Source organism: Psammomys obesus, unplaced genomic scaffold, assembly GCF_907164565.1.
Source record: "Psammomys obesus unplaced genomic scaffold, mPsaObe1.curated_primary_1811, whole genome shotgun sequence".
NCBI classification, from domain to species: domain Eukaryota; kingdom Metazoa; phylum Chordata; class Mammalia; order Rodentia; family Muridae; genus Psammomys; species Psammomys obesus.
The window spans coordinates 2,797,473-2,824,586 of record NW_026596443.1 but is presented as its reverse complement, the minus strand read 5'-3'; the positions used below and the strand labels follow the sequence as shown (position 1 = coordinate 2,824,586).

Genomic DNA, 27,114 nt, shown 5'->3' with positions numbered 1-27,114 from the left:
GTATGTATGTATGTATGTATGTATGTATGTATGTATGTATGTATGTATATGAGCGCTCTATATGCATGTACACCTGCAGACCAGAAGAAGACATCATATCTCAGTATAGATGGTTGTGAGCCACCATGTGGTTGCTGGAAATTGAACTCAGGACCTCTGGAAAAGCAGACAGTGCTCTTAACCACTGGACCATCTCTCCAGCCTTATACTATCCATCTTAACTTTTTTCATCATCAGCTAACTCACTCAAAGCAAAAACAACAAAAAATGTGTAATTAATTAGCCAGGCGTGGGTGGTGGTGCCCCTTTATCCCATCATTTGGGAGACAGAGGCATGTGGATCTCAGAGAATTGCATGTAGACTAGCTTGATTTACAAAGTGAATGGCAGGATAAGAGGGACTACATAATGGAGGTCCAATCTCAGAAAAGTAACATCACAGCTGGTGAGAACTGTCTTAGTGGCTAAAGGCACATGCTACCAAGCCTGAAGATTGAGTTCAATTCCTAGAACAACATAGTAGCAAAGAACTGGCTTCCACAAGCTGTTTTTGATTTCTACATATACAATGTTGCCTGAGCACACAAAAGCAAATAAACTAATTAATTAGTAAAAAAAATTCAATTCTAAATCAAATTAGTATAAATCTACATACATGGACTGGCATGTTGAAGTAATCAGATTTGAATGCATCTGCCATTTCCCCAAATGTACGGAGAGTATAGTCCCTTGCTGCTTGTTCAAAGCCAAACGCTTCTTGTGGCTTACTACATTCCTGTGTGAGAAAAAAAAAAAATTTTTTTTGTGTTCTAAATGACATTTGAAAACAACAAGTGTATCTTCCCAAGAGTCACAAATATAATTTTTCTAAGATTTAAGACTTTTTTCATTCTATTAGGTCTACGTTAGGAAAAATCAGTGTGTTCAAATAATGAGATAGTTTCAGTGAGTAAAGAAAATAACTTTTATTTGGTACTGAGCAAATAAACTGTTTTAACAATCACAATTATTTAACTTTCATTTGCTTTCAGGATCAAATGTCTTCAATACTGAAAATTAGAGGAATAATGTTCAAGAGTTTAAACTATAAAATCAACTTAGAATATATCAAAATAGAAATTAATAACTACATGGAAAAAAAATAAATAATGCTATCAAATCAAAACAAAACAAAAAAAACACTAAGAGGCTCCAGAGGATTATGAAACTCTTATGTAAGAGTCAAATAGATTTGAATATCCAGGCCCACTTACAAGGTCATCTCTATCCAGGTATTAAATATTAATATTTATCTAATACGCTGGACCCTTTCCCAATTCCATGCCTAATGACATGCCATGTGGGGCCACCTCATGTTACACTGTTGCTATATAGAAAAAATGTATTTAGTGTTATTACCTAATTCTAACACAAAATGTAATATTCCAATGATGGAGCACTTTCTTATGGGATAACAACAAATTCTGTTACATTTTATTAAAATATTAGCACTAGGGCTGGAGAGATGGCTCAGGGGTTAAGAGCGCTGTCTGCTTTTCCAGAGGTCCTGAGTTCAATTCCCAGCAACCACGTGGTGGCTCACAACCATCTAGGAGATCTGGTGCCCTCTGCTGGTGCACCAGCACACATCCAGGCAAAACAATGCATACACAATAAATAAATAAATAAATAAATAAATAAATAAATAAATAAATAAATAAATAAATAAGTAGGTAGATAAATAAATAAATAAATAAATAGATGAATAAATAAGTAAGTAAGTAAATAAGTAAGTAAAATAAATAAATAAATAAGTAAGTAAATGAATGAATGAATGAATGAATAAAGAAATAAATGAGTGGGTAAATAAATAAATCTTAAAAAAAAACAGCACTACATACATTACACTAAAAATATTTAGGATAAAAGTAAATTTAATTGTCTAATATAGTTCCATTCATTTAAAACAGAAAAAAAAAATATGTCTGGAACTAAGAAGGTAACTCAGTCTATAAGGTTCCTGCCACATAGGCATGAAGACCTGAGTTTGTATCTTGAGAGCTCAGATAAAAGCCAGGGCCCAAGTGCTTGATCAACAGGGGTAGCCAAGACAGGGAGATACCTGATGTACCTTGCCCAGTCGGCTATAAGCAAATTAGTGTGCTTCAGGATCAACAGAGACCCTGTCACAGATGAACATTCAAACATCCCTCAACTGAACACGGACACACACACACAAACATACAACAAACATAAAAACACTGGGAGCAAGAAAAGAAAAATAAATGCACACTAAGAAATGATAAATGTTTAGCATGCCTTATGAAACCATTTATGTTATTGAATGTTTATAAATTCCTACAAAGAGCATACATTGTTTTACAATGAGTTTGTTGGTGAACAAATTAATAAAATATAGTTACCTAAAAAAACTTTTAGTCAGGCACGGTGGCGGTGGCGCAGGCCTGTGATCTCAGCACTCAGGGAGGCAGAGGCATGCGGGATCACTGTGAGTTCAAGGCCAGCCTGATCTATAGTTAATCCAGGACAGTCCAAAGAAACCCTGTCTCAAAAGGACCTAAATAAGTATTTTTAAAAATTCTGTCTCTGAGCAACATATATACTTTGTAAGACCTCCTCTTTCCTATTCACTTCCAAGCCTCATTTTCATGAACTTTATTATTATCGTTAAATCTAAAAACCACAGGAAAAAAAAATGTTCCCAAAGTACTTTTTCTCAGTCATTAATCCTTACTTGAGCCAAACACTTTGGACACCGCCAGTCTCCCTTGGGAACATCATGGAGAGGGGGAATCAAGCAGAAAGTATGGTAACTGTCATCACAGCCATCACACAGGAGAAGCCGGTCCTCATCGTTGCCACTGCCACATAAGAGGCACACATACAGGTCCACCTACAGAATGCAAATACACAAAAAACAAATTATGTGTGAGCTATTATTTCATTTTGTGAGCGTCTCTTTTCCTTTTGTTTTCTCTTGTTCTGACAAGGTCTCCAAGTAACTCAAGTGGCCTCTTAATTGCTAAGTTGAGGATGACCTTGAATTTCTGATCCTGACTCTACCTTTAAGTGCTGGGATGACTGGAAGACAGCACCGCACCTGGTTTTCATGAAGCTGCTCAAAGTAAGCAAATATTCTAACAAAAAGAAAATATATATCTTTTAAATTACACACTTTTGTGAATGTGTGTGTGCATCATACTACAGTCCACCAGTTAATAGTCAGAAGTTTCTCCTTCTACCACGAGTTCCAGAAACTGAAGTCTGACCATCAAGGTTGGCATAAAGTGTCTTTACTTAATGACCCATCTCTGCAGCCCATACGTAGTTTAAAGAAAAATTCTACACCTTCTAAGCCAGGATCAGTCACAGTGATCCGGACTGTGCCTCCCAGAGTGCTGGGATCACAGGCGTGCGCCACGGTGCCCGGCTAACTACATTTTATTAATTTGTTTACCAACAAATTCATTGTAAAACAATGTATGCTCTTTGTAGGAATTTATAAGTACTCAACACCTTAAATCCCAGCACTCAGGAAACAGAGAGAGGTGATCTCAGAGTTCAAAGCCTGCCTGATCTACAAAGCAAAGTTCCAGGATAGCTAGGGCTACAAAGAGAAACTGCCCTGAAAACACACACACACACAAATATTCTGCATCTTCTATAAGGACTATTTGACAATAACATGTACTGCAGATTATGAACTGTGATCTCCAAGCTCTATCACTTATATGTTTTAATTCTTTTGTATAGTCACTTTATTAAGTTTAAGATAATCCTCACAGATAATAAAATATCAGCCAAACAAGTACATTAGACAAATATTCTGGAGCCAAGTGTAGCGCAGGTGCCTGTAATCATGGCACTGGGAAGCAATGGCAGATTAGGATTTCAATGCTAGCCTGGGTTCCAGAGACCTCATTACAGAAGACAGAGCAACAGAGACAGGTGTTATCTCTTGAATTTGAGGACAGTGTGGTCTACAGACTGCAAGACAGATCCATGACAGCCAGGGCTACAAAGAGAATCCCTGACTCAAAAACCAACCAACCAACCAAAAAACAAAATCCTACCAACTCTGAATTCAATTCTAGAGTTGAGAGGAGTGGCCCTGCTGGTGGTGACACAAACCTGTAATTCCAGTACTTGGAAGGCAAAGGAGGGGGTCCTAAGTCCAAGAACCAGGCCTGTTTCCTCCCCATACAACCCATAGGAGAGAGAGAAAAATGATAAAACAGTGATTTAGTTACAAATGGGTTGAACTGTCACACACACATCCAATCAGTAGGCTACAGGGAGTGCCCTCAGAAGACACCAACCCTGCCAATGCCTGGCGTTTACATCCTGTAGAACTGTGAAAGACTGTTAGTTACGCTATGAATCTGTGATTCTACCTTATGGCGGTGCTATCCCCTCTTCCATCTAGTACATAAACCCGCTAACAGGAAGCTGAGACGTCAACTAACAGAAAGTCTCATTGGTTAAATCTGCTCATATTTAAAGGAAAAAAAATCTGTTAGTTTCTTATTGTATTTTCTTATATGTATGGTGGAAAAGGAGAGCTGAGAAATGAATCTCTAATTTAAAACACTTCTGTCAGAATCTAGTAGTTAAGGCATGGGAGGTCAATCTGATACTTTCTAATATTACAAGAGGGAAATTTGTTTGTTTTTGGCTTTCTGAGACAAGCTCATTTTTAACTCATGCTGGAGTTTGAACTCTCAGCAACCCTCCTACGTCAGCCTCCTGAGGAACAGGATTACAGGCTTGAACACAGGCAGCACAAGCATCACTTTAAACAAGTACTCCAATAGAACAGTCCACACCCCAGGTGTCACGGACTACAAAGGCCCTGCCTCTGAGTGCCCAACTCCTTTCTTCTTTCTCATTCCTTTTTTCCCCTGGCTAGCTGAAGAGGTACAAAACGTCAATGTGACTTTTGATCTACCCTTCAGTCTCATCTGCAGGCAGACTAACAACAGCTCAATGCGCCTAGTTACAAACAGAAAAATCACTGATAGTGCTTACTAGAACCAGGTATTTCCCTACTGATTAAACAAACACTGAAATATCTTTCCTTTGTTGGTCCTAAGTTAACCAATACTAAGTAATGCATATAAGTATATGCTTAAGGTAAAGGCATTCTCAAAGGGAGGCTAGGGAAAAGATGGTTAGGGATGAACTCAGGGGTGGAATATTGTGTAGTATGCACAAGGCCTGAGGTCCAGAACAGATATGCTGCTGACTCCCCAGAGCCGTAGCTTAGTGGAGTTCATGCCTAGAATGTGCATGAGAGAAAGAAGGAGAGAGGGAACAAGGGTGGAATTCTACAGCTCCCGCTACTCAGGAGGCTGGGACAGAATTAGGAATCAAATCCAAAGCCACCTTGAATATGGAGAGATCCTGTTTCAAAAAGAAAAAACATATATAGAAAATATATATATAGAAAAAAAAAATATATATATATATAGAAAATAAGTAATTGAAGGAGGAAAAGAAAACGGGGGTAAAGGAGAAAGGGAAGTGTCAACTCACAGCATTAGTGGTTTTTTTAGACCGACTCTTGGGCTTTTCCTTCTCACTCTCTAAAACACAGTCTTTCTTCTCAGTGGGTTCTTGCTTGATGTTACTTTTCATTTCTTTCTCTGCAAAAGGCAATCCAAAGTTAGTTCTTTCTATATGTACTATGCTTATCTCTGCTTCCTTTCTCACCTCATCCTCTTCCTCCTCTCCAAGCTTAAACTATACACAAATGCAATTTCATGTCTGTTTTCATTTTAATAACACCTAGTATTAGGTGTTATTACACACAAGACCTCAATACTGATTGATAAAATACCAACTGACTTCAATTAAATTTCAGCATGAGTACTGTTATGAATATGCTGATTAAATGTGTATGTCTTCAAAACAGGAGCTAAAATATTCTTTTGTTAAGAGTAAGACATGTCAGCAGGCAATGGTGGCACACACCTTTAATCTCAGCATTTGGGAGGCAGAGGCAGATGGATCTCTAGGAGTTCCAGGCCAGCCTGTTCTACAGAGTGAGTTTCAGGAGGGCCAACACTACATAAGGAGAGCCTTACTATCTCAAAAAAAAAAAAAAAAAAAAAAAAAAAAACAAGAAAGAATAAGACATGGTAGAACATACCTTTAAATTCCAATCTCAGGAGGCAGAGAAAGAAGGTCTCTATGAGTTCCAGGACAGTCAGAGCTACATAGTGAAACCATGTCCCAAGAAAAATAAATAACAACAAGACATGGTCCTCTTGCCACAAGGATATGAACAACTCACCAACTGGGTCTCTACCATTGCCTTTCTATAATCTAAGATAATTTTCCATTTCCAAAAGCTGGTATTTTTGACTAAACTGAGTTATCAGTTATTGAATTATCATGTGAATAATATGATATTCATATTATGAATATCATATTATTGATATGATATTCACACAACTTCATTCACACAAACTCATCTGAAAGAACATGAACCTCCAAGAAGGAAAGAAGTATCTCTAGTCACAGAACTAACTAGTTAGTGGTTGAGACAGGACTCAGATCCACAGCTGTTTACTTCCCACACCACTGTGTTCTTTTCACTAACATATTAGTGTCTGTGAAGAGCTCATTTAACACTGTCTTCGTATATGCCCATGTGTACATAGCACAGAGCACTTATCCTATGTGAACTACAGTACTTCTAGCCAGGTGTGCTGGCACATGTCCATAATGCTAGCACTTGAGAGCCAGAAGCAGGAAGAATCATGGCAAGAGTTTGAGGCCAGGCAAGAATACACAGTGAGACCTATCTTTAAAAAGGGGAGGGAGGGAGGGAAGGAGGGAGGGAGTAGGAGAGAAGAAGAAAGAATGGGGAGGGATAGCAGGAAAAACAACACAAGCAAGCATTATCAACTCAACTTCTAGACTAGATAATGCCTCTGTCCTACCTGAAATAAAAGGGAACCCATACTTTTCAAATCATCTTTTAAGTGGATTTACTGAACTAAATGTCAAATCAACAGCTTGATGCAAACTTTGAAATTCACCTATGTTCCAAATATGCATATCTTTCTATTTTTAGGCTTCTGCCTGATAATTGTGAGAATACAGACAATATATTAAGAAATTAAGATTTTATTTCTTAAACCAAGTCATGTGACCACGGACTACTAATAGCTATCGTCACTTTTTACTTGTTCTCATTCATGGATAAACTTTCTTACCGTTTTCATATTTTGGAGTTGGACAACCCATTCGGCGTCTCAGATTATGAGTTCTGGCTTCTGTTACCTCTTCTGGTTCTATTTTAATATTCATAGCCTAAAAAATTGTCATATATTGAATATTTTCTTCTATTTGTTATTACTTAGTAATTCAAAAGACACTTTTGTTCTTTTCTTAGATCACATTTTTAAGTTACTTTTACACAGAAAGTAGATTATTCTCCAATAATATATGTTTGAAACAAAAAAAAAAAAAAAACAGAAAAATTGGGATCTAATTATGAGCCATATTACTACTCAAAATGGACACAAGGCCTATTTTCTGCTAGAAACTTTGCTTTAATTACTAAATCCAAAACAACTATAAAAATATCACAATTTCAAATTAATGAAAAAAAAAATCACAATTTAATTAACTTCTAAAAGTTAGTCAATCTCTTCAAAGGTCTAGGACTACCAGTATTTGTGGAAACTTAGCCTATACCTTGGTATGTAGACCAGGCAGGCCTCAAACTCACAGATATCTGCTTGCCTCTGCCTCCTAAGTGCTGGGATGAAAAGCATGCACTGCCATGCCTAACTTTTTTTTTAATGACTATTTTATTTTTATTTGTTTGTGTGGCAGAGTATCCACATGCCCATGTGTGTGTAGGTCCCCTCACAGACCAGAAGAGAGCACAGATTCCCCGGAGACAGAGATGCAGGAGGGTTGTGAGCTGCCTGATGTAGGTGCTAGGAATGAAACTTAGGTCCCCTGCAAGACACCTCTCTTAACATCATCAGTTTAATCACTATTATTATAATTTATACCTCTAGGACCTGGGTTTTATTCCTAACAACCACATGACAGCTAAAAACTATGTTTAACTCCAGTCCCAGGGGATCTGGCCTCCATGGGTACTGTACTCACATGGCACAAATATATGTTAAAGCAAAATAAATAAAAATAGAACTATAAAAATCTCAAAAGAGTAAGTTTTATCTCTAACATAAACTATAAAACAGCTACATTCTCATTAAGGACATATAAGTTAAGCTCAGTTCTACTGCTTCTTAGAATGCTATTCATTGGTAAAACAAATAAACCACTTTGTGGTCTATAACACTGAAGTGTTAGTGTAACTAGTGATCAATTTCCACATGTTCACAGGCAAAAGAATTGTTTGTGAGCATTATCATTACATTTTTGTATCATCAAGGCAGACTCAGGTATCTAGAGCACCTGGCACATCTTACATTTAAAGGGTCCAAGTATGGTGGGACATACCTATCTATGTTCCAGCAAATGAAAGTTGAGGAAAGAGCATCACAGGAAGTTCAAGGATAGCTTTGGCTATACAGTGTAACCCTATCACAAAAGTCCTAAAGAAAATGCTCAAAAATAAATATTTACTTTAGATTAATGAGCTTTAAACCTGTCTATGATTTTCTGACTAGTTTCCTTCATTGAGAATATGGAGTCTCTAAATTCTACATATGTAAAAATCAATTATTTGTCAATGATTACTAAAAAGCCAAGGACTGACTCAGAAGTGTGATACTGTCCTGAGGCTCCTCAGCATTAAGTTGTTTCCTAAAACTTATATCTTATCAGGAGCTAGACATAAATCCAAAGTGTTCATTCCACGCTAAGGGAACAAAGCAAGTAGAATAATTTTCCTTTCTAAACAGAAAAAGAAAAAAAATCCTAAAGCAAGGCATCTCAGCAGCCTTTCAACCCACATTCCCCTCCAGCTTCCTTAGTATTAGCACTTCCTCTGTACCTCCTTGCGCTTCCCTCTTCTTAGGGAACACATATTCCCAGTTCCATACTTACTCTGAACAAAGGCCCTGTCTTCACACACTCCACCCTTTAATCTCCAATCAATATCATCTTAACTTGAGGGTCCAGGAGCACAAGAATGCCAACTGTTTTTCAGTTTTGACCGTTAAAAACCCTTTGTGAACAACACCATCCCCATCACTGACTAAAGGTTCAATTGTATGAAGCATCCCTTTATGACCGTACCAAAACTCAAAACTACAAAGGACTTACATACAAGAGAAAGTCAGTGATGAACAGCCACTAGCACTAAACTCAAGAAATTCTAGCCCATCCCATGGAATACTTGCCTCTGCTCTCATGCGTTTTGCCCGGCGGGCAGGAGGACAAGTTTCTGAGGGCTGCACAGACTGCCTCTGGGGAATGTCATGGGGTTTGTACTCCTTATCCTTTGTGTCTGAGGTCAGGTTAGGCTTCTGAAGACACTAAAAAGCAAACAGTTGTGCCAGTGAATTTTCCTTTCCTTTTATTTATATAGTTAACAAAACATCTACTTTTAATAAATCTAAATAAATACAAAATCAAATCTAAAAATATCAATCATAAACAAGGTTTATGTCTTTTTTCTATAAAAATTAAAATTAATCCTTTTTTAAAGAAAAGATTTTTAACTCAAGATGATTTTCTCTAGTTCCATCCATTTGCCTGCAAATTTCATGATTTCCTTGTTTTAAATAGCTGAATAGTATTCCATTGTGTAGATGTACCATAATTTCTGTATCCATTCCTCCGTTGAGAGACATTCCAGATTCTGGCTATTATAAATAAAGCTGCTATGAACATAGCTGAGCAAACGTCCTTATTGAACTTAGTAGATATTAGCTGTGTAATACAGGATTGCCATTTACAGACCTAAAGAAGTTAAAACACTAAGGAAGCCCCTAGGGAGGATGCTTAAATCTCATTCAGAATAGCAAACAGGATAGACACCAGAAGCGGCAGAAGAGAAGAAACAGAATGGGAGCCTACTATATAGAGGGTCCTCTGAACACAACAAGGGATTCAAAGCAGATGCTGAGACTCAAGGCCAACCTTCGGGCAGAATGCAAGGGAGTCTAATGGAAGAAGAGAGGGGTAGGGATACAGGGACATGGAAGGGACAGGAGCCCCACAAGGAGACCAACAAATCTAAAAGATCTAGGGCCAGGGGCCTGCAGAGACTGATGCACTACCTGAGGACCTTGACCCCCTGCTCAGATGTGGCCAATTGGCAGCTCAGTCTCCATATAGATCTCCAAGTGAGGGGAGCAGGGAATGCCTCTATCATGAACTCAAGGTTCAATGCTCTTTGATCACTCGCCTGTGGTGATGCAGCCTTGCCCGCCACAAGCAGTCCTGATGAGACTTAACAAGCTATGGGCAGATGGCAATGGTGGAGAACTCCCCCTTTCACTGGACTAGAGGAGAAGAGGGAGGGAGGGAGGGACTGGGAAAATTTGAAAGAGGGAGTTTCAATTGGAATACATAATGAATAAATTGTGAAGAAAAAATAATTTTAAAAAGATAAGATTTTTAAATAAGTAGTTTTAGTAATGCTTTAGGAATTTCATTCAAAGTATTTTTATTGCATTCATCCTCATTTCCTCCTACCTTTTCCTATATCTACCCCATCCCTGTCCTTCCACTTCTTGAATTCCAACTTTGCATCGTTCTTTACACTTTTAATTTATTAATCCATAGATCATAATTTGTGCTGTCCATATATTTATTTTGGTACAGTGTCATCCACTTCTTACTGGCATGTGTTTGATCTATCAGACGATACACTCTTAAAATAATCTGGGGTGTGTTTGTGTGTGTGTGTTTGTATGTGTGTGCTTGTCTCCAGAACAAAACTGTCCATCAGGACCCTCTGTTCCTCCATAGGATTCACCTGTACCAACCTAGGTCCTTCATAGTGCTTTGTATATTGATTATTGTTTTTTTCTTTTTTCTTTTCTTTAATCATTTTACAGCCCAATCCCAGGCCCCTCCCTCAAGTCCTCCTACCCTCCATTTCTTCCTCTCCTTCTCAGAGAAGGAGAGGCCCTATTGGGTACCAGCACAACTTGGCACCTCAAGCCACTAAGCACTTAGCAGCACTAAGCCACAGCAGGACTAATCCCATCTTCTCTCACTGAGGAAAGACAAGGGAGCCCCAACAGGGGAAAAGGGATCCACACAGGTTTCTATGTCTAACTTTTTATACCTTAATTTTTTTTCATGTCATTTCCTTTTGCTTTCAGTTTTTTGTTTTGTTTGGTCCTTAAATTGAAAGAAAGATTATTTTAATTTAGATTTATTCAAGTGCTAATCTGCTCAGGTTTTAAAAAAACCATGGCAAGCCAGGCATGGTAGTGCACATCTGTAATGCCAGCAATCAGAAAGCTGAAGCAAGAAGATACTGGGTTAAAACATACAAAGCAAAATGAATTACCTCACGAATGCACTCATTTTTTTTTTTTTAAGACTTTATAATCCTGTAGATTCTAACATGACTAGCCGTGCTATAATCAAATTATTCTAAATTGAAAATAGGTCATCTTACTATAAAGTACCCTCCCTTTCCTTCTAGAATTCCCATTCATTTCATTATCTCCCTGCAAAATCTAATTTTTTAATGACAAATATTAATAGGCACTCCACAGAAAACCACTTGGTTCTTACAAGACATGGTGATGCACACCTTTAATCCTAGCAATTGGGAGTCAGAGGCAGGTGGATCTCTATAGGCCAACCAGGTTCCGGGCCAGCCAATCCTTCATAGTGAGAACTGGCTCAGGTAGTAACAGATGTAAAAATGTCCCCGGTTCCTACATTTGTAATATTGGTCCCCCACTGATAGCACTGTTTTGGGAAGTTGCATAGCCTTCAGTAGTTGGGGCCTACTTAGAGAAGATGCTGATCATCAGGAGTGAAGCACATGAATTCTAAGCCTGGTCTCATGATCTACGCCCTCTGCTTCCTGCTCCAACATGCATGAAGAGTCCCAGCCACCATCCCATCGCCATAACTCCACCATGCACCCATTCCCTGACAGGATACACTGACATACACACACTGTGGGCCCAAATAAGTCCTTCCTCCCTTAATTTGCTTACTGTTAATTCTTCAATCACAGTGACAAGAAAATGATACAGTTCTGATCAGAAATGTCTCCTACTTTGTTTTTGTTTTGTTTTGAATTTTAGTTTGATCCTAAGCTAACAGAAAGATGATATTTAATGCCAAAGCACACACAAGAATTACTGAAGTTAACATGAATTTCTCATGTATACACTTCATAAGGACAATACCATGAGAAGCATTTTTTAAAGATTTTTTATGTGTTGTATGCATTTTGCCTGCATGTATGCATGTATACTGTGTACATGTCTAATGGCTAAGGAATCAGGAAGGCATCAGACTCCCTGAAACTGGCACTTGCAGTTGGTTGTGAGCCACCATGTGAGTGTTAGGATACAAACCAAGGTAGTCTGCAAGAGCAGCAAGTGCTCTTAGCCACTGACGCCCCCAGCCCCATGAGAAACACACGTGTAAAAGTAGGTTCCAAAATGCAATTATCTAAAGTACGTCTGGGGTATGCCGCATCATTTACACCTGGCATGGGATACACGGAATGTACTATTAACTAGGGATGTGGCTCAATATACTTTTCTATAAATCATTTTTTAGAAAAACAGGAGTGGGGTGGGGCTGAGGATGTAGCTCAGTTGGCAGAGTGCTTATGTAGGATGTACCAGCCCTGGATGTGCTGGTACACATCTATAATCCCAGTACTCAGGAGCTGGGGGAAGAAGGATCAGAAGGTTCAAGGCCACCTTGGCTATACCATTAATTAACAACAACAACAAAAAAAATCAGTTTATACATACTTTTACACACTATTTCCTACTAGTCTTTGTGGTTCCATCAGATATTCACCACTCTATAAGGGCTTTAGACACACTAGGCAAAGCCAAGCTTAGCAACTTTCTAGGATATATAGAGTTTTATCTTTTGTTCCAAATATTTCAAACCAGAAACCTAACACATTGGTTTTATAATTAACATGGACCTCAGCCTCTTCTTAAAAAGTAGGATCTAGAATCTCGTCCCACAGAGACAGCACCCTCCTACAGGGCAGCCAGAAAACATGGTGATGCAAGAGTATGCCTTCGTTCCATTACACCAGTGTACGGTTCAACTGTTTCCTTTCTTTTATCTTTCTTTTTTTGTTTGTTTGTTTGTTGTTTTTTTGTTGCTGTGTTGTTTGCCAGTCCATGTAGCCCAGATTGGCCTTGAATTCACTGTGTACCCAACAATAACCCTGATTTTCTGATCCTCTTGCCCCCACCTTCTGAGCGCTGGAATTACAGGAATATGCCATGATGACCAGTTTATGCAGTGCTAGGGATTAAACCCAGGGCCCTGTGCACATCAGACAGACATTCTACCAACTGAGCAACCTCAGGCCTTTTTAAAACTTTCTACAAGGAAAATGCATCAGTGACTAGAATATGTTAGTATTAGTAGGTCTCAACAAATAGCTGAGTTATAGATGTAGTGTTTAAGAAATATATTTTTAAACCCTTACCCTTTGTTTGCTCGAGAAGGGATCTTACCACACCAGCCTGGGCTTTCATAAAAATCCAGTGTTCCCTTGCTTCAACTTCTGCTGTCACAAACATAGCTTCCAAGTGGTTTTTTTTTTACTACACTGGCTCTCTAGGCAAAATTCTAAAAGGCTATAACTCATAAATTAGGCAAGATCTTTGCTTCCCTTACTTACAAAAAAGTCCACACAGAATATTTCAAAAAGAGAAAAATCAATACGAGCAACTAAATGCTTTGAAAGTATAACTATAAAACAGAGACCAAAGTCTAATATGAGGTCCACAACTATAATCCCAACACTTGGGAGGCTGAGGCAGGAGAATCACATGTTCAAGGGCAGCCTAGGATGCATACTATGATGGTTAAAATAGCCAACTTGACAACATTTAAAACCACCTAGGAGACAATTATCTGGACCTTCTGTAAGACTTCTAGATTGGGAAGAGTCACACTAACTGTGGGCAGCACAATCCATGGGCTGCAGCTACCAGAACCATGAAAGAAAAAGCAAGATAAGCATGGGCATTTATTTCTCTCTGCTTCTTGACTGCAGACAGACTGTGAGCAGCTGCTCTGTGCTCCTCAGGCCATGACTCCCTGCAATGACGGACAATAAGCTCAGACTTGCTTAACTTGCTTCTCTCAGGTATTCTGCTGCAGCAACAACTCAGACAGCAAAACATCGTCACAAAATGAATTACATTATCTATGGCTCACTAAACATTAACACACTTTCTTAAAGGGGGAGAGAGATTTGGGGTATAGGTGCACTGACACAGCACTGAAGTCAGATGCACAAAGAACCTGGGTAGCATCTCCAGCAGCGTAAGAACTGAGAATGGAGCTGCAGACTGGATCCCAGCACGCGGGTCATCACTAGGTTACAACAACAGTTCAGGCCAGTCTGTGCTACACAAGACCCTTGTCTCAAAGTACAAAGCCAAGTGGGGTAACACACACCTATTATCAAGGCCAGCCTATCTTAAATGACAAATTACAGGACAGCCAGGACTACACACAAACAATTTGGGAGACTGGGTAATACAGTCAGTGGTAGAGCAATTGCCTAGCATAGGGTAGAACTTCAGAGTTTGATCACCAATATGCAAATATACCAAGATATAAAAAGCTTTCTAAGTATCAGCTTATCAACTGGCACTTCTATTCTAAAAGAGAGGTTCAAGAAAAGATAAAGAGAAGAAAACAAAAATGCTATGAAAATATATATGATTTAGTATTATAGGCATTACTGGTCTATATAGTATGAGGAGAACAATTTTATTGTTTTGGCCTGAGAAAGTGTTACCAACCTCTCCATAGCACAGAAATAATTCAAGTTACGGGGACTTACTGCTCTAGTCTTTAGAGTATCTCAAAGGATGTGAATGGATTAAGACACTTCTTTCTACCAAAGCCCTGAAACATGTGGGACAGTTATACAGCCTTTGCCTGAAATGAAAGAGACATTCTGGGAGAACAAAGTGTTTTGCAGCACTGGGCCCTCTTCCCTTTAGTAAGTGTTCTGTCTTACAACCTCCATGGAAATCTCAGTAGGCAAATGGTGGGTCCTTTAATTCACAGCTTACACTTTTATGTGACATCCAGGCATACTTTAAATAGCGTACAATAATCAACTCTTATAGTGAAGTAAAAACAGGTTTTAGCCATATTTGACAGTAAAAAGTCATTTTCTTTATATACAATTGCTCCCAAACCAAAGTACTGGAATGTTTTTTCTCACAAAGAAATCATTTAAAAATGTTTAAGGGTTAAAACTGTCTTATCACTCCAAAGCAATCAATTAAATAAAACAAGTCAAGACTAGCTCCAATACTCACCCTCAAACTGTCTCCAGACAGGAATAAATTGTATGGATTGAGGATTCGCTCATAATGTCCCCTGATATGCGAGCCCACAGCTTTACCAGGAGCAAAACCCATCTTGGTGGCAATTTTGGTCCATTTTCTATCCTTGCAAACAACTGCAAACCCACCTTCTTCTGCAACTAACTGTTATAGCATAAAAAAGGAAAGAAATATTAGAGAAAATGACTTCCCTCACAACTAGGTAAGAGTCTAAGAACAAAATTCTCAGCTATTTGTGGCTTGTTTTTGTTTTTGTTTGGTTTATTTGTTTGTTTGGGGCTTGTTTTTCACTTCCTAAATCAAATGAAAAAATAAAAATAAAACAACAAACCACCAACTGTTAATTTTATGCTAAAAAACTAAAACAGTTCTTTTGACAGTGTGGTCCACAAACACTTCACCACTCTCCAAACTACTTTCACTCCCCCAGAGGAGACTGAGATTAATAATCAAATCTCTACTAAAGTCAAGTCCCCATACTTAAGTCCTACCTTGTTACCCTTAAAAATCTCTATGTATTAAAAAAAAAAAAAAAAGACAATAGGCACCTCAACATGCTTGGTACAAAGAAGTGGAGCCTAGAACTGAATTACGGCTCCTGTGCTTTTTAATTTCCCTGAGCCATCGGGATCTTCTTAACTAAACTAAAATAGGAAGGACCCTTTGCAGTATTGAGAAATTTCAGAAGAAAGATAAATTATAACAAAATCTTCTATAACATAAGGCTTACAGACTAAACAGATAAAGCGCTGATACTCAAACTCATTTTATGTTCAAACAAGTAGCATCTTTCTACAGTTATGACAAAAAAGTGAAATGAATTTTAGGATAGTTGTACCCACACTTGCCTTATTTAGCTGGAACAAGTCTAAGATCTTCCTCTCCACATGTGGAATCTTCAGGGTACTTCCTTGTAGCTCCCAATACTTTGCAATCTGGTCCAGGAAATTCAATTTTACACGTGTTTGGGCCTAAATGTCAAAGAAATGCATTTTAACCTCATTTATTTTAGTTTTTTCCTGTGGCACAAAGGTCTCACCATTTTGTGCAGTCTGAGCTTGATCACATGCATAAACAATTTCACCCCCTTGAGTGGCTTACACTGCTGGCATATATACACTTCTGCTTTTTTGAAGCCCCTGGCTATTATTATCTTGTGCTCTTTTTATTCTTAAGAGTATTTAAGTACAAAACTAATTTCTGCTTGCTTATCTAAGTTGTATTTAAAAAGTAGATGCAGGAAGAGTGCTGTCTGCTCTTCCAAAGGACCTGGGTTCAATTCCCAGCACCCACATGGCAGCTCACAACTGTCTGTAACAGATCTGATACCTTTACCCTAATGCACATAAAAAAATTAAGTAAAAAAAAAAAATTAAATAAATTACTAAAAAAAAAAAAAAGTAGATGCAGCCAGTCAATGGTGGTGCATGCCTTTAGTCCCAGCACTTGGGAGGCAGAGGCAGGTGGATCTCTGTGAGTGTCAAAACTACATACAGAGAAACCTTGTCTCAGAAAAAAAAAAAAAAAAAAAAATTAAAGTAGGTGCTATCTGTATCTAAGGAAAATATCAGTTACATAGACAGCTTATTATTCCTGTATTTTATTATTCTGTGGAAAGAAATATAATAACTAAAAGATTCTCATTCAAAATATTTTGTGGATACAACAGAGAAATAGGCAAAAGTATATAGAATAGAGTTGCTCTGAACAATGTTTCAACTAAGAGATACTATAAGCACAATTTAATGGTATTGGTTAAAATCAGAAATGGCTTACTATGGCTTTTGTTTGTTTTTGTGGTTTTTCAAGCCAAGGTTTCTCTGTGTAACCCTGGCTGTCCTATAGACCAGGCTGATCTTGAATTCAGAGATTCTCCTATCCAAGTACTGGGATTAAAGGTGTGTGCACCACACCCAACTACTATTATGACATTTAATTAAAAAAAAGACAATCACAAAAAAATGGTAAATGTTAGCTAATACTATCAATACTATCTATATATGTGTATATGTACACACACATACACACACATATACCACACCCTTATCATGTGTAAAGGGGACAGTTTGGGAACTTTATCTATATTCAGATAATTCCCAGTGGTACTCCAATGCTGCTGCAAGTTATTACATACCTACTATTTTTCTTTCCTCCCTCTGCCCCAAGATAGGACCTCACTATACAGCCCAGTTCCCCTGGAACTCACTAGATCAGGGTGGCCTTACAGTTATATATAAACTAGAGATACTCCTGCCTCTACCTCCTGAGTGCTGGGATTAAAGGCATGCACCACATCTCACTCTTTCCTACTACCTTTAAGAAGTTCAACTGCAAATTTGAAAATAGGCTAAAATACAAAGGGACAGAAATGAAGTTCAATTCATAAAGCACTCCCTAGCATGCACAAAGCCTTGGATTTAATCACCAGTGGCACATAAAGCCAGATGTGAAGGTTCACACTTATAATCCCAGCATTTACAAGGTGAAGACAGGAGGATGGTTATCATTTAGAAGCTGCATTAGGCTCCATAGTAAATAGTAAATTTCAGCCTAGGCTACATATATCAAGATCCATCCCAGAAAAAATGAAATAAAACTTAAAAAGGGGATTTGTAAAATACTGATGTAGACAGACTCTGTTACCAAAAACTTAGTATATTCTAGCTTATACTATTTTTTAATATTTATGTTATGCATATGAATGTTTTGTTTGCATGTATGTATGTGTATGACATGCATGCCAAATGGCTGAAGGCCAGGTGACATCAAAATTCCCTGGAACTGGAGTTACAATGGTTAGGATATGATCCAGGGTCCTCTGAATGAACTTTAAAAACCCTCTGTAGGCTGAGAGATGGCTCAGAGATCAAGAGCACTGGCTGCTCCTGAGTTCAATTCCCAACAACCATATAGTGGCTCACAACTATCTATGAGATCTGATGCCCTCTTCTGGTGTACATAATCTTAAAAAAAAAAAAAAAAACTTTTTATACTATAGAAATTTAAATAAGGAAAAAAATTCTTATCTGTTCCTAAATAAGTGTGATTATGCCACTCTCTTTGGGGAAAGTGTGTTACTAACTCAAGTCTGGGTTAAGAGGGTTGAGTGTTCATACCATCTCTAGCTCCAGTCCTAGGGAATCTGACATGCTCTTCCGACTTCCACATAGGCCCCAGGCACACACATGGTGCACAGACATCATGCAGGCAAAACACCCATACTCATAAAATAAGTAAAAAATTTTAACTTAAAAATTAAATCTAAGTTTGGGTTGGGGATTTAGCTCAGTGGTAGAGCACTTGCCTAGCAAGTGCAAGGCCCTGGGTTCGGTCCTCAGCTCTGAGGGGGGAGGGGGAAGACAAAAATAACAGAAAAAAAAAATTAGGGATAAAACCTTTTCTACTACATTATTCTCAAAAGTAAATCTCAAAAAAAAATTTTTTTTTTTTTTAAGTTTTTCTAGACAGAGTTTCTCTGTGTAAGCCCTTGCTGTCCTAGAATTCACTCTGTAGACCAGGCTGGCCTTGAACTCAGAGGTCCACATGCTTCTAGCTCCCCAGTGCTGGGATTAACCACATGTGCTGCCACCATCGATTATTATTAATTCCAGTGATTACCATCTACAGATAAAATAACTTGTATTAATTAGCACAAAAATCAGAATCGTTAATGAAATTTGGTTTGCTACGGGAGCCTGACTGCCGGCTTACTGCGCCATGATTATCAATTACTGGGCATGTTTTTGTTTCACTGGGACTGTAACATTAGTGACAGACAGATCTTCAGAGTCCCACTAGAACAAACAAACAGAACATTACCTCCAGTTCATTCAGGCGCTGGATACGTGGGGTAAAATGAAGTTTATCAACATCACAGGCAAAGGGCGGCTGCCAGTCCTAGGAGAAAGCAAAAGCTATTAGATATAATTACTTAACATTTGAATTATTTTGAAATTAAAAATAAAGATTCTATAAACTATCTCTTACCAGTCAAACAAAATGTGAGGTAGTTTTCCAACCTGTTTTCCACCAGAAAGTTAGTATATGTAATACTGGTATACTTGCACAAACTTCTTCTATCCTGACCTAGCCCTAAGTTCACCCTCTGTTGAAGTCACTGATTTAGGTAAAAATAATTTAAAGTATCTCTTTACAAAATCGTATGTCAAATTTTCATATTTGATCTAGTTGTTTAAATGGAAGGAAAAAGAAAAGCCAGGTGTGTGACTTATGATGCACTCCATAGGCAGAGGAAGAAAGACTGCCAAAAGTTCATCACAACCTGGGTTACATGGTGAAATTCTGTGTCTCAGAAAGGAGGGAGAGTGGAGAAGAGGGTTGGAGAGTTGCTTTAGTGGGCACTAGGTGCTGAGTTCAGTTCAGGTCCCTAGAAAAAAGACAGGCATGTAACTATGTACCACAGCTGAGGAAGGGGGGCGTAAGGGTCACCTAGCGTACTTGATGAGCTTCGTGTTCAGCAAGAGACCATCTCAACCAAGGCAGAGTGTGACTGGTGAGAGGACGCAGTGGGTAAAGGTCTGAGAATCTAAGTCTGATCTTCATATACCACATGGTAGAAGCACACATGGACTTCCACACGTAAATGGTGGCTTGCATGTAGCCACATCCACATATACATACTGAACAAACAGATGTCTTTAAAGGTAGAGAATGGTGGAAGACACCTAGATAGGGCCTCCACACTTGCCCACACAGGTACAACAACCACAACACACCTGTGTACATGCACACACAGACATTTCAAAGTAAAAATGCAGTTCATTTCATGGCGTGCCAGAAGCTCTGGGTTGATCCCTAGCACACCTGTGGTAGCACACTCCCGTAACCTCTGCACTGCACTCAGGAAGTGGAGGCAAAAGACAGTCAGAAGTTCAAAGTCATCTTCAGCCATATGGTGACTTCAAGTCCTGGGCTACAAGGATAGATATACGTGTGCGTGTGCATGTGTGTATACATATACACAAACATACAGAGATCATATATATATATATATATATATATATATATATATATATATATATATAGTTATTATATATATATGATCAATTCCTCAGTAGAAGAAAGGCGCTGAAACCTAACACAATCTTTAAAGCTATTCTTAATGTCTACTAATACAGGTATCTATTCTTTATAGACTCTTACAAGGAGTAACTGCTACGATAAGGAAATAACAGGTAGGAAAATTGCACAGTCTCTAGAAGTATCAAAAATAAAAAGGGAGGGTGTGGCTCGGTGGTAGAATGTTCGCTTATTACGGGCAAGATGCTGAGTGTAGCCCCATTAAAAACAAATTATGTATAGATTGTTATCTAAATATGGAAGAAACTGGAAAACTAATCTACAATAATAGTAAAACTGAAGAAATAAAAATGCTGTTTCACTGACGTTAGTTTGGGATAATGCAAGACTTAGACAGTGGCTATGTATGCACAACACATACATACACTAATTTATACTCATGCACTTGATGGTTAAAATGACAAGTTTTATATTATGAATTTAAACATGGCAAATAAAGACAAATGTTATAAAATAGACTCTTATTGATAGAGAAAGAAATTTTCCTTCCTTACTTGGTTTAAATACAAACCAAAATACTTAAAATAATATTTTAGTTATGAGAATGTTAATTCAAGGAGATTCACAGTCTTTAATGCAACTTCATACTCAGAAATGTAGTAAATGTATTAATATAGCAACAATGTAGTAATGTAGTAAAAGCTGGAGGTGTGGCTCAGCTGGAAAGTGATGATTTGATAAAATACTCAAGTGGGGCTCGGCAGTTAACAGCACTTGCAGCATCAAGAGGATCAACACTTAGATCCCAGCCCCAACAACATAAACTACAAGTCTCTGTACACCTGTAAATCCAACTGGGATATCGGAAGCCCTTTTCTGAGAGGTCTCCACATGCAGAAGGCACTCCCTCCCTCCCAACACCCCTCACCCTGTCCCCAAACACAACTTTAGGAAAAAAGGTTCATTCAAGCTCACAATTCATGAGTACAGTCCATCATTGCAGGGAAGTAAAAGCAGAGGAGCTTGACCACATCCAATCAGCAAGCAGAGAGAAACGAATCAATGAATGCATTCTAGTGCTCAGTTCTCCACTTTATACTTTTATAAAGACGACAGGTCTTTCCACATCAATTAATGCAGACAACCTCCCACTCCCCACAGCCTAGAGTCCTGTCTAAGGTGATACTAGACTTCATCAAGTTGACAATTAAGACTGTCACACTATATATATATATATATACACACTAATATCTGCACGCGCGCGCGCACACACACACACACACACACACACACACACACACAGAGACCTGAGTTCAATCCCCAGCGTGACACAGAAATGGCCTGAGCAGCTGGGAAGTAGCTCCTGCATAAAGTCCTTACTGTATGTACAAGTATGAGAACCTGAGTTCAAATCCCCAGAACCCACAGAAAAGCTGGGCACAGTGACCAACGCTTGTAACCCAGTGATGAGGGGCAGGGAAAGGCAGGTCCAAGATGTCATCCCAGTGCCCACTTGTCTCCAGACAAGCCTGCAGCAGCAAGCACACAGCACAGGAGCATATACTGGACACAATTAAAACAAGCACACCTGTAATTCCCGAACTTGGGAAGTACAAACAGATCAAAAGTTCAAGGTCATCTTCAGCTATGTTGAAGGCCAGCCTGGGATGAGACCCTGTCACAGACAAAAAGCATTCTATAGACAGGTATGCCAGACTGCCTGTAACAATAACTCTCAGTAGGCCTCCGTTACAAAGATGGACAACTTCTAAGCCAGCCTGAACTACACAGCAAGATCCTGTCTGAAAAACAAAACAGAAAATACTCCATACAATACCAAAGAGATTAAAGTTTGTTTAACTCAGTATCTGAAGATATTAATGTATTAAATTACACAGAACAAGATGTCATAGGAAAGAAAGAACACTGCTGCTTAATGTCTCATGCCAAGATAAGGAAGGCTTGTGCAGAGCTTTGCACGCTCATGCTTTCCATACTTTCCAAAAGCTTTTGACTTTCAGAAAGGAACTAGGGCTGGGCATATGGTCAGTGGTACAGTACTTGCCTGGCATGCCTGAGGTTCTAGGTTCAACACCAGTTAAGTAGTGAGAGGGGAAAACCCATACATTTGGAAGGAAGGAAAGAAGGAAGAAGGAAGGGAGAGGGAGGGAGGGATGGAAGAAAGGATAAAGGGAGAGGAAGAAAGGAAGAGGGAGGAAGAAAGGAACTGATTACAGTTAAAAGTTAAGTACAAAACATATAAAGAGGTGTTAGAAAAATGTAAGTAAATGATAAAATATTTAGTCTTTTTTTTTTTTTACAGTGTGAGTGGTGTGTGTGTGTGTGTGTGTGTGTGTGTGTGTGTGTGTGTATCAGAAGACAATTTTAGATAGTCACTTCCCTCCTTCCACCATGTGGGTCCCAAGAGTCTCAAGTCCTCAGACTTGGCAACAAGTGCCTTTATCTGCTGACACTGCCCTTGTGGTCTGAAACTTTTATACAGAGATTTAAAGACAAGTCATTCCCTGACTGGTCTGTTTTTATACCTTTATATCCTAAAACATAAAGACCTAGAAATGTCATGTTACTGCCAGGCATGCAGTGCACTGCAGTAGCACACAGAAAAGAGGTAGGACAATGAGGACAGTGTGAGGCCAGCCTCTGTTACACAAAATGTTGAGGAGGAGGGGAGGTTATGTTCTCAAAACCATAAAAGTCCATAGACTGGCTGGCACACTCCATAATCCCAGCGCTCAGAGGCAGAGGCAGACAAATCCCTGTGAGTTCAAGGCCAACCTGGTCTACACAGTGAGTCCAGGACAGCCAAGTCTACACAGAGAAACCCTGTCTCAAAAAACTAAGAACCAAAAAATAAATACATACATACCTACATAAATATATAATTAAATGACATATAAAGGTTTTTTTTTTATGTGGACCAGAGATAGCTGATTAGGTAAAAGCATTATTTGTCACACAAGCCTTGATTAACTGAGTTTAGTCCCTGGATTCCGTAGAAAGACAGCATTGACTCTAAAATTATCCTCCGACCTCCACCATCAGTACAAGGTACACCTACACACACACACAAATGCATATAATAAATAAAACTCTTTTTAAAAAATTGTTTCATATGCATAATTTATGCTTGCAAAGTCTGCAGATTCAAATAAAATAAATTCTAAAGAAGGCATATCAAAAGGAAAACATTAAATTGCCAAGAGAACTACAAGAGGAATAAAAAATTGTTTGGGACTATTTTTTTAATAGAAGTCACTTCAAAGGTTTTTTTCTTTTGGAGAGAGAGAGAGGTGGTAAAAATCTTTCCATGTTGAAGCTTTCAGTGTCAACGGCAAAGCTATATTCCAATAAAAAAAAATTGCAAATAAAAAAATTGCCCTAGTGTGGTGGCACAAGCCTTGAATACCAAAACTTGGGAGACAGAGGCAGCTAGACTTCTGTGAGTTCAAGGCCATGATGGTCCACATGGTTCCAAGACAACCAGAGCTATAAATAAGTCACAGGCTGGCAAGATGGCTCGGCTAGTGAAAGTGCTGATGGCACAAACCTGATAACCTGAATTCAAGCCCTAGAATCCATGGGAGAACGACAGAACACTAAGTGTTTGCATTTGCTACTCTTTCAATTCCTACTACCCACACGGCGGCTCACAACCACCTGTTACTCCAGTTCCAGGGGAGCCTCTTCTGGCACTGACCCACACACACATATTCTTTTTAACCTTCAAAAAGCAAAACAAAACAAAAATCCAAAACCTGACTCCAAAAGTTGTCCTCTTAACTTAAACACAATAGTCATAAATAAAAATAGTGGCGGACACCTTATACCCCAGCACTCAAGAGACAGAGGCAGGCGCATCTCTGTGAGTTCGAGGCCAGCCTGGTCTTCAGAAACCTGTCTGGTTTCAGTACAGCCAGGGCTCTATTATACAGAGAAACCCTGTCTTGAAAAACAAAAACAAAAAGTAAGTAGTCATAATTAAAATGTTCTAAGAAGTTTTATGGGTTTTGTGTTGTTTTGTTTTGGTTGGCTGTTTGTTTTCTAAGCAACCTCACTATGCAGTTCTGACTAACCTGGAACTTTCTATGTGTGTGGGTGGGTGTGTGGATGGATGCATGCATGCATGGAATAAGTCAAGTGGTTTTCTTGCCTCTGCTGGGATTGGAGGCATATACTACCACACCTGGCCTAAAAACCAAAACTACACACTATCTGGGTACTTAGCTATCACAGAAAAATAAGACATACTTGGCAAATTCTATGTTATTTTTTTTTTTTTTTACATTTTCTTTATTATTTAGAGTATTCTGCCTGCATGCCAGTTATCATTTTTTAAATGGTGTGAGCCACCATGTGGTTGCTGGGAATTAACTCAGGACCTTTGGAAGAACAGCTAGTGGTCTTAACCTCTGAGCAATCTCTCCAGCCCAAAACTATCCCTTATTAATAAGGTGGATCACAAATCATTCTTACAGAATAACAAGACTGTCATTACAACTGTAAGTAATAAGAGTTTAGAGGAAACCAGGTATGTCTGGTATGGCTCAACATCTGTAATCCCAGCATTTGGGAGGCTGAAGCAGGATTGCTTGTAAGTTTGAGACTATGCCCAGCAGGGATACAAAACATGACCTTGTCTCAAAGGAAATGAAATTAAAAAAAAATTTTTTCATAAATACAAAGCATTCATTCCTATGTAAATTTCCTGCTGGGATTTCATTTCCTTTGCTTTTAAAACTTCTTAAAAGTTTTGGTTGGTTGTTGTTTTTTGTTTTTTTGAGACAGGTTTCCCTGTACAGGCCCAAGTTCCTGGAACTCACTCTGTAGACCAGGCTGGCCTCAGAGATCCACCTGTGCCTGCCTCTGCCTCCAGAGTGCTGGGATTAATAGAATGCATCACCTGACAATTAAACTCTTTTTAAACAAAAATTACGAGAACTGTATTATTTAAAGGCTGTTATTCTCCTTTTTTTGTTTGTTTGTTTCTCTGTGTAGCCTTGGCTGTCCTGGAATTTACTCTGTAAACTAGGCTGGTCTCAAGCTCACAGAGATCTGCCTGCCTCTGCCTTTCAAGTTCTAGGATTATAGGTGCATGCCAATTATTTGGGATAGTGCTAATTATCCTTAGCACTCAGAAATATGTTCCTTGGGAAGGCAATTAAGGAAGAAGCTGAAGACTGAAAATCCTCAGAGAGGACTGAGAAACAAGTAAACATTTCCTTAGTCCCAACACTAACTTAGCAGCAAACACTTAAGGCACCTTTAACTGCAATGGTTCAAAAGCAAAAACTAACCCATGTGAGAGTAACTTTCAAAGAATGCCCAAGATTCTTCTTAAAACCCTAAGAATTTCTTCTGTAGATAACCAATTATTGGCATCTGTATAGTTAATATATTATAATATCCCTTAAATGTTTCTTATTACAAAAACACTATTTTCATTTTGAGCCCTAATAATTATTAGCATTGGACAGTAATTAACACTGAGACCCACAAATGGACAGTGCAGAGAGTGAGAATTTGGAGTACTTATCTACCAAAGCCCTCCACACAAGGGATCTATAAAGGAAGAAGAGGTGAAGACTAAGAGCCAGAGGCAGAGGTTGACTCCAAACAACAGGGCTGATGCACATGTGAACTCAGAGACTTAGAGCATGCACAAGACCTGCACCGGTCCACACCAGACAAAAGTCCAGCACTGAAAAGGAAGAATGGGGGCTGGAGAGATGGCTCAGTGGTTAAGAGCACTGCCTGCTCTTCCAGAGGTCCTGAGTTCAATTCCCAGCACCCACATGGTGGCTCACAACCATCTATAATGTGATCTGATGTCTTCTGGCCTGCAGGTAGATATGCAGATAGAGCGCACATTAATAAATAAGTAAGTCTCTGGGGGTGGGGAAAGAAAAGGAAAAGTAGACCAAAGTCTGACCCCTAACCCAAGAGACTATTTGCAACTGACACCTGCTTGGAAAGGGAAAATCCCCATTTACTCCAATTTAGTGCCTCTGAGTTTCTCAATCACATTCCAAGGCAAGCCTCCAGGAGTAGTTGGGCAACTAGAAAGGAAACTTTGTGGGGCTTCTGTGTATATTTGAGGAAGGTTATAGTTTCATTTTGGCTTTTTTTTTTCCTTTTTTTTTTTTTTTATTGGTCTTAAAGGGATTTTTTTTCTTTTTGCTTTGATTTTCATTTTTGTTTTTGAGAGAGTGAAAGAGAAAAAGAGAGAACATTAAGTTGGGCTAGTAGGGAGGTGAGAAAAATCTGGCAAAAGTCCAAGACAGGAAGAATATGATCAAAACATACGAAAATTTAACAGGGACATTGGTAATGCATGCCTTTAATCCCAGCACTCAGGAGGCAGAGTGCCTCTGTGAATTTGAGGCCAGCTTGGTCTACAGCCAGGACTGTGACAGGGTGAAACTCTGTCTAGAAAAAAACAATAAATAAAAAAAAAAAATAAATAAGATTTTTTAAAACTTTCCAAAAAAGGAGCCTACACTTACTAATTCAAAAAAAGTAACATTAGGACCAAAACATTTTTCTAATTGCATATATTGTGTGAAATTCA

General features: G+C 38.6%; 1 protein-coding gene across 1 annotated transcript in view; it reads right to left on the bottom strand.

Annotated features, from left to right (window-relative positions):
- Window positions 1–27,114, bottom strand: part of Kdm5b (lysine demethylase 5B) — a 73,038-nt gene that overhangs the window by 29,716 nt on the left and 16,208 nt on the right. Inside the window, exons 2-9 of the mRNA XM_055598075.1 lie at window positions 19,305–19,382; window positions 16,334–16,456; window positions 15,459–15,629; window positions 9,336–9,470; window positions 7,224–7,320; window positions 5,536–5,645; window positions 2,735–2,893; window positions 656–775 (exon numbers count right to left, since the gene is read on the bottom strand). Of these exons, the coding sequence (XP_055454050.1) occupies window positions 656–775; window positions 2,735–2,893; window positions 5,536–5,645; window positions 7,224–7,320; window positions 9,336–9,470; window positions 15,459–15,629; window positions 16,334–16,456; window positions 19,305–19,382 (993 nt within the window). The remainder of the gene's footprint in view (window positions 1–655; window positions 776–2,734; window positions 2,894–5,535; window positions 5,646–7,223; window positions 7,321–9,335; window positions 9,471–15,458; window positions 15,630–16,333; window positions 16,457–19,304; window positions 19,383–27,114) is intronic.